General features: G+C 51.1%; 1 protein-coding gene across 4 annotated transcripts; it reads right to left on the minus strand.

Moving 5' to 3' along the window:
• Positions 1-297: 297 nt before the first annotated feature.
• On the minus strand, positions 298-9933 carry Proc (protein C, inactivator of coagulation factors Va and VIIIa). 4 transcript variants are annotated; one of them, XM_034636238.2, is made up of 10 exons: positions 9909-9933; positions 9374-9394; positions 8359-8445; positions 6957-7123; positions 5882-5906; positions 5616-5753; positions 5390-5524; positions 2926-3065; positions 1952-2069; positions 298-887 (listed from the first exon to the last, which is right to left on the minus strand). In XM_034636238.2, the coding sequence occupies exons 1-10, from the start codon at positions 9931-9933 to the stop codon at positions 298-300; spliced, it is 1446 nt and encodes a 481-aa protein (XP_034492129.2). The 4 variants fall into 4 exon arrangements, with proteins under 4 accessions (XP_034492129.2, XP_034492131.2, XP_027792674.2 ...); XM_034636240.2 differs by lacking the exon at positions 8359-8445; XM_027936873.3 differs by lacking the exons at positions 9374-9394; positions 9909-9933 and having other exon boundaries at positions 8359-8464.
• Positions 9934-11527: the final 1594 nt, after the last annotated feature.

An 11527-nucleotide genomic window follows, 5' to 3' on the forward strand; every position in this document is an offset into this window, starting at 1 on the left:
TAAAGAGAGCACAAACACACCCACAATTGCATCAGTTTTAGGCCCCACAAAATTGAACCTGTTCCTCCCCACTCCACAGAATTGCTTGAGAGTTAAATAATATTCTGTTCATAAAGTGTGTGACATAAAGTAGGTACTCAATAAATGCTACTTCCCTCTAGAATGATCCAGAACAGGAATAAAAGGACAGACAGAGGCACAGGCTGTCACATACCCTTTAATGTCCCAGGTATTGCTGTTCAATAGCCCAGCTCCACTGCAGAGTGGCCTCTGGGGTCCAGAGATAAGAGAGAGGTGCTATGGCACCTGGATCTTGGTGGAGTTTTTCTTGTCCCTGATGTGGCTGTGAATCCAGTCTAGGTAGCGGCTGACCTTGGTATAGACACCATAGTTGTTCATGAGTCCACAGCCCTCCCCCCAGCTCACCAGGCCCACCAAGAACCAGGTGCCTCGCGAAAGAGCGACCATAGGTCCCCCACTGTCCCCTTCACAGGCATCCCGCTCATCCCCTAGGATGCCTGCACACAGCATGTTCTCGGAGATCATGTTGTTCATGACCTCCATGCACTCATTGCGCGGGGCCACAGGAATCTTGATGAAGGTGAGGACAAAGGTGCGGTTTCTCCTGGACTCCTTCTCTCGGCTGTTGTGATAACCCCAGCCGGTCACCACTGTCTCTTGGCCAGCCTGAGTGAGCTCACGCTCTGCAAGGCCACTGTCAGGGAGGCAGATGGGCACAATGGTCTTTGAGAGGGTGACGGGCTGGGCCAGGCGGAGCAGGGCGATGTCATTGTCGCTGGTGCTCCGGCTGTAGTTGGGGTGAATGAAGACGTCCCTGATGTTCAGGTCCACTTCCCACTTGTCCCTGCGCCGCAGGTCATACTCACCTGCAGGGCAGAGAATGTTGTCAGAGTGGACCAAGGAAGTCAGGGAGAGCAGGAAGGCCCAAGGCCCTGGAAACCAGCAGACACAGACCAGAGCCACAAAGGGAAATACGGAGCACCCATAGCTGGACAAACAAGGGACAGAGCAGCAAGACCCAAAGAGGAGGACATAGGTACTGCAGGGAAAGAATAATTGGGCCCACAAGCAAGAGACCAAATCCTCCCTGGCAAGGTTCAGTGATTCCTGGGATGGAGGGCCTGGAAATCCCACACCAAGCCCCATGAAGGGTCACTGGCCATCAGTTGTGCCGATGGTAATTGTAAGAAGCATGAATGTGGACGTTCTCAATACACCTTTTTCTTCTTTTTTGCCAGAGAGTCTAATGAGAGCCTCCTCTAGAAACTGTCAGAGTGAGACCCCCCCCACCCACCAGACTCCTGCTGTGGCAGATGCCAGGGTCCCTTGCTGCACAATTCCAGCCCCAGAAGTCTGTGTGAAGCCTGGCTCTGAGGCCAGGTCTGGTGGGTCTCTGCATCCTTGTGTGCTGAGGCCCCCACGCAGCCTGCTCCAGGTGAGTGGGGGTGAGGAGAAAGGATGTGTAAAACCCTCTCACTGGCAAACATGTGGGCCCAGATTTGAAGAGGCCACTCAATCCAGGGTTAGTGATGCACACCTGTCAGCCCACAGACTTGGAAGCCTGAGGCAGAAGGATTGCAAGTTCAAGGCCAGCCTCAGCTACTTAGTGAGGACTCAGGCAATTTAGTGAGACCCAGTCTCAAAAGAAAAGAAAGAAAGAAAGAAAGAGATATAGCTCAGTGGTAGAACACCCCTGGGTTCAATTCCCAGTGGAAAAAAATAAAAGGGGCACTCCAGAGAATCCCCTTCTAGCCTGGTGTCTCAAGGGTGGGCATGGTGTAGGCACATAAGGATCTTCTACCAAAGCACCTTCTATGGAGTTCAAGCACCCTGAGACCAGGGTCTTTCAAACCTGGACAGCCTGCCCATTACCCACTGCCACCCCTGACCCAGGCCTCTGGCAGCTCCCCTGACTGGCTCCAGATCATACCAAGCCTGACAGTGAGCTTCCTGGCGTTCTCCATGCAGTGGGCTGCGGTCAGCACCCAGGAGGTGTGGATGAGCACCCCCCCGCAGGCCAGCTTCTTCTTTGAGTCCAGTAGGATCACCTGGAAGTGGGGGGCGGGGGGAGTGATGACATCACAGGGCTGCCTCTGACAACTCCTAGTCCAGGGCCTCTAAGTCTCACAGGGTCCCTGGCACGGTTCTCAAGTGCTTCCCTGGGCTCTCTGGTCACATGGGCATACGTAGACTTGTGGCCCTTTTCTAACATTCTCTATCTCTTTCTGACATTGTTTGGGTTGACCTGTGGCAGGCTATCTCCGTGACCTGGCTCAGGCAGTCACCCTCAGCCACACCATCACAGAGAGAAGCCTCCTCACCTTGGGGGCTTTGGGAAGACTCTGTAGCCCCCAAGCTGCCTTGGGCATCCCTCAGGCCTCCCTCAGCCTCTGTCCTGATGGCTATCCTGGCTCTGCTCCCCCTGGGTGGCTAGTATGTAGGATCCTAAGCCTCTCAGAGTCCATGAGCTCTCAAAGGCCAGTACCCTTGCTTGTTGATTTCTGGTTGGTTTTCCTTCTCCATAGAGAACAGAACTAGCAAGTGCTCCGAGGCCAGCCCTCCCTCCTAGCCTTCTCCCACTCAAGATACCTCTCTTATCAGCAGGGCCTCTGCCTAAACAAACTCCCACCAACAGAGCTTTATCTTTCCAGCTCTTTCTACAACCATAACTCTTCCTGCATATTCCCCTTTATGGCCCATGACCCATACCACCCTGTCCTTGCTATTCCCCTTCCACCAGGTCACCTCTGTCTTTCCCTGAGCCTTACCCCCACCCTCATCAACAATCCCCCAAGCAACAGCAAATCCTCTCCCCCATTCTGCATCTTGAGCTGGAACTCCCAGGAGGACCTCAGAGACTCCTGACCCAGCAAATGAGAGAAGCAGCCACTCCTCTCCTCTTACCTGCCAAGGGCTGTCTCCCTGTCGGGTAATTGATCCATTGACAATCCTCGGATCTACTTTGTTGACTTGGTCTGTGTCACGTTTGAAGTAACTGCGCTTCTTCTCCATTTGCATCCCTAGTCTTCCACATGGGAACCTCACTAAAGGTAGAGGGAGATGGTAAGGGGCCTTCCAGGCACTACTCCTGAGACTGTCTTCCTTTCTTGATTCTCCTCCTGCCTGTAGGCTAGTTTGGCATGTTGTATGTTTCAAAGGATAAATGATGCTTATAATACTCCATATTGGCTGTGAATCTCCTCTGATCCATCCGTCCGTCAGTCAACAAACAATGCAAGATAGATCAAGCAGCATCACTACCTGTGTCCTTGCATCGGTTGTTAAATGTCTCTGCGGTTCATTATAGCCCAGTGCTGTGGGGGATAATCCCCAAGATACATAGGAAGGTCCCTTGCCAGGATGCTGCCGAGCTCCTAACAGAGGTGAGAAATTTTAGGGAGAAGGAGGTGGGGGCATGCTTGGAGAGCCCAAAGTAACCCTGAGCATAATTCCAAGGCCTCTCTTCTAAGAGAAGAAAGCATACCATGAAAAACCAGGGACTGGATAATCTGCCTGGGTATGCTTCTAAAGGGCCTTGAATGTTAGATTGGAGGATCTAGACTTGCAGGGCATGAGGACACCTTCAGCCGGGGATCCATGTAATGACAGAATGCAACGTAGATAGCAGTAGCAGAACTCCGGAAACTGAGCATTGTGACTGATTTAGCAGACGGAGAAAGCAAAACTCTCAGCCAGTAATAGGGCACCCAGAAGCCAAGGATTGTATCCCAGAGCTTCAGGAGTCCTCAGTGCCTCTGAGGGACATGGTACAAGTGCAACTTGCACACAGAAGCCATGTTGAGAGTTAATAGGAGAGACTGCTAGAAGCCAGGCATGTTGGCACACCCCTGCGATTCCAGCTACTTGTGAGGATGAAGTAGAAGGATCAGGCAAGTTTGAGGCCAGCCTGAGCAACTTAGCAAGACCCTGTCTCAAAATAAAATAAAAAAGGTTGAGGATGTAGCTCAGTGGCAGAGCACTGGCCTGCAATGCATGCACAAGGCCCTGGATTCAATGGCCAGCACAAGAAAAAGAAAAAAGAGAGAGAGAGACCACTAGAGACCATCTCCTCAATGGCGAGATGCCCCTCTCCCTCTCCTACAGAAGACAGTCACCTGCAGAAACAGTCTGTGACTAGGAATTCCAGGCAGCGCTGCTGCTACTGCTGTGATGGTGAACTGTTTGACCACAGGGAGTCAGACAACATCTGCAGGTACCCCAAAGCCAGCTCCTTGGTTCCGCCCTGCTCCAAGGCACTGGAAGCCAAGCCTGAGATCCCCTAGCAAGACTTCAGAGGCCTCCCCTCCAAAACTGGCCTAAATGGAAGCCCTAAGGTTCCATACAGTAAAGAGAATGACTCTGGCCTTCTGATAACCTCACAGAAGAGACCCCAGACCCACAGGGCCACCAGGCATTGCCTTGCAACTTACTGTGTCTCTCAAATTATTTCAAACTACAAAGCAAGAAAAAAGTTTTTCAATAGAAGGATTGGAATATAAAGTTGTAGGAAATCCCTTGAAAGAACACACAATCAAAGAGATAGAAAATAGTAGAGATGATACAACTAGAGAGATACAGAAAGAGAAGATAAACAAGGCAGAGAGATTGTCAAAGAAATAATTTTCTTTTTTTTTTCTTCTTATTCTTTTTTTTTTTTTTTTTTTTTTTGTGTGTGTGTGTGTGTGTGTGATGCTGGGGATTGAACCCAGGGTCTTGTGCATGCAAGGCAAATACTCTACCAACTGAGCTATATCCCCAGACCCAAAGAAATATTTTTAAAAAATGCTCCTAGAGGTAGAAAATATAAATTTCCTCATTAAAAGGGTCCAAGAGGAAGTGGAGGGGAAATTCTTTCCACATCAAGGAAAACCTGGGGAAATTCATTGTAAGGGGTAAAATCCCGACTCCTTAAACTTTGTACATAATAAATTTGATAAAGACAAAAACATATAAAAAGGAAAATATAAAGGAAGGCAGAATCAGGATTCTGTTCTCTCCTGGAGGATCAAGGGATACAGAGGGAAATGAGATACAGGGCTGAAAATGTGTCCAAAGGAAATAAACACATCCAGGATAGATGGAGGGACATGCTGGAGACCTGGCCCCTAGATCTTCTCAGACTCTGGAGATGAGTGGCCTATGGGCTTATGCTCCAGAAGGTGTCCCCAAGGAGAGCAGGGCCATCTGGAGGAAGGCAAGCAAGTAAGCAAGAAAGCCTGGTGGGCAGAACCAGCCAAGGGGCGCAAGTTGGGACGGGCACGTGGATGGTCACCCTAAGACTCTCCCTATTCAAAGCTGCGCGTTCCTTTGCGGCTGGATTCCCGCGCCCAAGGAAGGAAGTGTGAGGGGCGGGACCGGGGCGGCTCACCTGAGGCCTGACAGTGCAGGTGGTCATCAGCCAGCTTATAGCCCGGCGCGCAGGTGCACCGGCGCCCGCCCTGCTCCTCCAGACAGTAGTGCGTGCAGCCACCATTGTCCACCGAGCAGTTGGTGAAGCGCACCTCTGGGCGGACACGAGACCGCAGAGAGCCGACAATGGCGCAGTGCGCCAGGGGTCAGCCACCCGCCCGGCCCCACCCGGGCGCCCCGCTTACCGTTCTGGCAGAAGCTGCCCTCCCAGCCCCTGTTGCAATTGCAGCTGAAGCCACCGATGCCATCGATGCACGTGCCGTGTTCACAGCACGGGCTGGTGCATTGGTGCTCCGAGGGCGCTCCTGCGCACTGATCACCGTCTGTCGCACGCGGCATGATGAAAGGTGGAGGTCATAACTACCGTCAGTTCCCTTCCCGACCTCCTGAGTCCCAGAGACCCAGAGGAGCAGGCCTGTACAGCCCAGCCCGGAGTTTAGATCTCACTCACCAAAGTACTTGGACCAGAAGGCTAGCTGTGGAGAGAGGGGGCAGCTTCAGGGGCCAGCCCGTGTGTAGTAGGAGCAAGGCACCTCTTCCTCCCTTGTAGCCCAGAGCAGCTGTGAGCAGGCTGGGGAAGGGAGGGCTTCCAGACAAATAAGGGTGAACTGCCTGAGGGTCACCAGCTGCCTGCAGCTAGTGTTCCTTGCTCCCCTCCTCCTCTCGCCCTGGGCCTTCCCAGCCCATGAACAACACTCCTCCCCATGCAGCTGGAACCCAGCTCTCTGGACAATCTACATCATAGTAACTTCTAAATCCTAAATTCTAAATCCCCTAGCAGATTCCCCTGCCTCCTCCCAGCCCCTTCACTCCCTCCCTGGTTTGGGGGGATCCCTTACACATCCAGTCTTTCCCTAAGCCAGTGTTCTCAAGAGTTGGTGAGACCCAGAATGCTGGTTCAGAAAGTCTGGGACAGCCTAGAGTCTGTGTTTCTAACTAGGTCCCAGCTGCTGCTGGTGGTATTGGCTTTGATCCTCAGACTAGAAAGGACCCAGACCCCAACCTCAGCTTCCCTGAGCAATCAGAATTTCTTCCCTGAGAATGTGAACTGAGGCAGAGTGAGTATGAGTAGACACACAAACCCTGGCCAGCAGACGCAAGGGTGGAAACAGGGATGGTAGCCTTTTGGTCTCAGAGAGAGAAGAGGGGGTGGGGAGAGGCAGAAGTGAGGAGAGAGAGAGAGAGAGAGAGAGAGAGAGAGAGAGAGAGAAGCAGGGGAGGAGGTAAAGATAGCCAATGGCCCCTGGAAGGTGGACTGAACTTCCTACAGAGGGTTTGGGTGGGAATCCCAGCCTAGAGCTGCCCCAAACTCTTCTTTCTGGAGCTCATAGCAGAGTTCTGTTTCCTGTATCCACAAGAAACAAATCACAAGGACAAGCCATAGGGCCAGTGTCCACACAGCCACCCTCAACAAGCTGAGAGAAGGGGCTGATGCCCATGGTCTCCCTAAATTCCCAAGGAGTCCCCACCTACTCCTCCCAAACTCAGCCCACCCATGAGCCTCATTCCCAGCCAGGTAGCCTTACTGTGTCATCCACATTTTGGAAAATCTCCTTGGCTTCTTCAAAGTCGCAGATCTCCTCTGTGCACTCCCGCTCCAGGCTGCCTGGCCGGAGCTCCTCCAGGAAAGTGTTGGCGCGTTTGCGGATGCGCAGCACCTGGTGGGCACGCTCACTGCTGGAGAACACTGAGTCTGGTTTGCGGGGAGGCAAACTCACTGCGGTGGAGGGGACTGAGAGGGGCTGCAGGTCAGGAAGGGGTCTGAGGAAGCCCAACTGGAGAAAGAACCTGGAAAAGCCCTGTCTCAGGCCCCCTTAGGGCTTATCCTAATTCCCAATAATGATGCTGCCCCTTGCTCCTCTGTTCTGTCCCTCCACATGAAGCAGATGACTGTTGGGTGACAGGAGCTTTGACCGTTTAGAGCAAGCATATGCTTAGAGACAGACCTCCTTTAAATCCCAATCTGACCTCTGTGTAACCTTAAAACGATGTCTTTACCTCTCTAAACCCCAGTTTGCTTATATAAAAAATGGGATGAAATAAGTGTGTAAAACAATACCATGCATATCACAAAAGTAAATATTCAATGACAAATGCCACACGCGGCTGCTGTTTAGATTGCAAAGTTCAGTCGGTCTCATTCTCCTGCTACATCTTGTGCAATCCCTTCTGGTCACTCATCCCCCCTTTCTTACTCCATCAAGTATTTCCCATCTCTTCCCCTTGGGCAGGGACTCCAGAAGGACAAAGATCTGTCATCCAATGCATGTCATCAAGTGTCTCCTGAGCTCTGACAGGTGCCTGTCTTGGGTAGGAGAAGAGGTAGGAGGGAGGGATCAATTTAGGGGAGTGAGTAAAAGGGGCTGGAGTAAAAAGCATCCCAGAGGAAGAGGTACCTGAGCTCAGATGGAGTAGATCACAAGTGGGGAGTGGGTTTGGAGGAGTGGGAAGGGGCATCTCAGGAAGATAAGCAACTCAAGAAAAGGCACAAGTGCAAGAACCAGCTTGGTGTGGCTCTGTGGGCAAAGCATTTGTCCTGCAGTTGCCCCAGAGAATCATGTTCTCTTCTGTGGAGATCAGGGAGAGGGCTGGGGCAGGGCACTGAGGCTTCAGATACGCATTTTAGGAGAAGTTTATGGGATAGTGTGGGTAGAGGCCTAGGCCTGGGCCCTTCACAGTTGAGGGAGTGAGTCGGTGGAGTGGGAAGACCCCCGGTTGCTGTCATCACCTGTGTATGTCCTCACAGCTCCTGGTTTGTGTTCTGAAAGCTGGCCTGCCTGGGCCTATCGGCCAGTTCATGCCAATCCTGCCTGCTTTCACCACACCCAGGATCAGAGGAGGTAGAGGGTGATGTGAGGCCAGGGCAGGTGGCAGTGAGGGCATGTCGAGGCTTTGAGGGTCTTGTGGTAGGGGTGGAGGTGGCCTTACCAGGAAGGGTTGTTGTGCCGGAAATTCCCCAGGTGGCCACGAACAGCAAGAGGCTTGCGAGCTGCCACATTCTGGAGTTATTGACACCTGTCTGAGAAAGACTTCTAAGTTCCTGGCAGCCCCACACCAATGTCGGTCTGCCTGCCATCACCCCCCAATTCCATCCCCTTCCCAGTAAGAGACATGAATGAAAAAGACATCCCTATGTGCCCATTGTCAGGGAAGAATCTGGGGTGAGGGTCTTTGTTCACTAGACAGCCACCTGTCCCCTCAGTCTCATCTGTGTGGGGCTAAGGTTATACCACCTGCCTGAGAAAGCAGAAAGCATGCAGGGTTTTTTTGATGATCAAAGGGGATTCCGCTCAGAAATGCCTCGCATGGAGATGAGATGCACTAGAATATTCATTTGTGCCCTCTTTTCCTTCATTTTTTTTGGTGATGACTGAGAGGTAGGGCTTTACTGGTCTGATAGCTAAGCTAAGAATAACAGCTAACACTGACTGGACATGGGGTGTTCTTCAAACAATTTGCACACAATTCGGGACAGGCCATGATGCAGATGGCCTGGTGCAAACCCGGCACTTACTAGAAGGCACCGTTGGGGGAAATGCTTAACTACTCCATGCCTTGTTTGTAAAGTGGTAGGAAAACTATGTTTCTCTCTAAAGGGGCTATTGAAAGGATTAAATGTTAGTACATACACATAAAGCTCTTAGAACAATTTGTGGGTAGGTGGGCTGTGGGTGTAGCTTCATGGTAGAACACTTGCTTAGCATGGATAAGGCCCTGGTTTCAATTCCTAGGACCATATACAAAAACAAAACAGGGTTTGCACATAACAAAAATCTCAGTAAATATTATCTGTTATTACCTCAGTTAAGGCTTACAACCACCCAAGAGGTGGTTAATGTTGTCACCCCTGTTTCATGGGGAAAGGGAGAGACTGAGGCTTAGGAGGCTAAGTAGCTTATGAAAAGTTCACAATCAGGAGGTATCAGAGCTAAGACTCAAGCGCAGGGCCTGTGTGACTCCAGGCCTAAAACCACTTCTGCCCCAAACCACTGGTGCCCCATAACGCCACAGGACCAGAAAATCAAGAGCCTTCCACTTCTTCCAAGACCAAGTGGGCAGGCCTGCCTACCCCATCCACGCACCCTAGACTGACCCCATTTCCTTCACAGCTGATCAAACATTTAATTAAATGAAATGCCCCATCCTTAGAGGTGGGGACAGAGTAGAGATAATGTAGGGTTCTGGTTGCCTCTGGGGATGGCCCTGGGCCCCAGGGAACCCCTCAGCAGACTTCCACTTGACTCACAGTCTGGAAAAAGCAAGACATGTGATGAGAGGGCCCCTTTGGACTACGGCACTCGGGCCTGGAGGACGCCAAGCCATGCCCACATTTCCCTGGACCCCAGGCTCCAGCCAGCCCTTGCTCAAGGATTTCACCCTCACACAGCTCAACTGTCCCTCTCTCTTCTGTACCTTCCCTTCATACTCCCTCACAGTACTGCCTCGAGGGGGACTTACAGGGGTGGGTCGCAGAGAACTGCAAGTTCGCCCTCCTGCCGCCATGATACCCCGGAACTCAGGTTAATCCATAACCACAAATATTTGCTTGGCCCTGGGTGCTGAGGCCTCCCTCTCCACAGATAAACAAACAGGTGGTGCTGACAGTCCTGGTCTTGGCTCCTGATGGCTCAATTTTCCCAAAGCTCACCTCTGGCCACCAAGATGCCCTCTAGCAGGGAGGGAGGTAAGAGCAGGACACTCTCAAAACCACTGATAGATTTTGGCCTCATAGAGGCTGGCTGAGGAAGAATGTTGTCCCCATTTTGCAGTTGGGGCACTTTTAGTGGATATATATCCACTAAATATCTAAAATGGACTTTTAGTAGAGATATTGCAGTTTGCCCACGATAGATACAACAAGTAACAATACTTCATCAAATCTAGAATGTCATTAATTATAAGATGCACCTATTTATTGGTTGCACAAAGACATACCATCTCTGATGTGGCTCTTCCCCACATGGGCATGGGGCCCTCAGCTCCAATCATGCATGTCACCCTCCACCCAACTGCACATGGCTATAACTATAAATACTCTCTATGTTGAAGATGAAGATGCTCAGAAGTCTTGCATTACTTGTCCAAATTCATTAATCTGGTAGGTGGCAGACCTGAATTAGAACTTTGGTCTTCCTGGTCCCACTTGGCCACTTTGAGAATGCATTAAAAAAAAGAAACAAGATTATGGGAAGGGTGCCTGGAGTTCATAGCTGAAATGTTAGCAAGAAGAATGATGAAATAAAGTCCTGGCTCAGAGCCTTTGTTTGTGTTCTGCAGGCTGTCAGCATTTATTAAGTATCTTCCTTGCCTGGACTTGGCTCTTCCAGAGATGTCCATTTTTTTTCTCTGCTCTATCACTTCCTTAGAGGACTTAACCATGCTCTTTCAGTCTGTGTCCCTGAGTGGGGCATGTGACCCCACCCCAGTGGCTTCTAGTGATTGCACAGGAAGTCACCTGGCCCAGGAGGCAGATCAGATTCTCTCTCCCAGCTCCCAGGAGCAGGGCCTCTGGCTCTCACTGCACTCTGAGCATTGGACTCAGAAGAGTTTGAACCTAGGATCTGGGCACCTGTGTTTGTGCCCCACCCCAGATGGAGAGGAAATGAGGGGACTCATAAGATAAGGGGATGAAATGTTGGGGTGCATGGGGACAGAGGGGAGGTGGAGGGTGAGGAAACTGAAATGGAGCCTATGGGAAGTGGGGAGCCAGTGGCTGTTTGTGAGGGTAGCTACTTAGAGAAGGGCGACAAATTCCTGGCCACTCAAGCAGAAAACATGAAGACCAAGTGCAGGATCCCACAAGATGAGTGGACTTAGGTGGTCAACTGTTTGATTTTGTTTTGGTTTGGTTTTGCAGTGCTGAGATGGAACCCACACATCACATGATAAGCAAGGGCTGTACCACTGAGCTGAGGAACTTGTGTAAAAACTCCTCCTGGTCTTCTTGCTCCAGGTGTCATTCCCCCAAATTCTGCAGCTTCCCTCCACCTAGCCTACCAAACAATGAAATTTTGGGTGTCCATTATTGCTTCCATTCCACATCCAACTGTTCACCCTTTCACTCTCTTCTGACCTGGCACAGGTGGTCAATTCCAAA

Source organism: Marmota flaviventris, chromosome 11 (assembly GCF_047511675.1).
Source record: "Marmota flaviventris isolate mMarFla1 chromosome 11, mMarFla1.hap1, whole genome shotgun sequence".
NCBI classification, from domain to species: domain Eukaryota; kingdom Metazoa; phylum Chordata; class Mammalia; order Rodentia; family Sciuridae; genus Marmota; species Marmota flaviventris.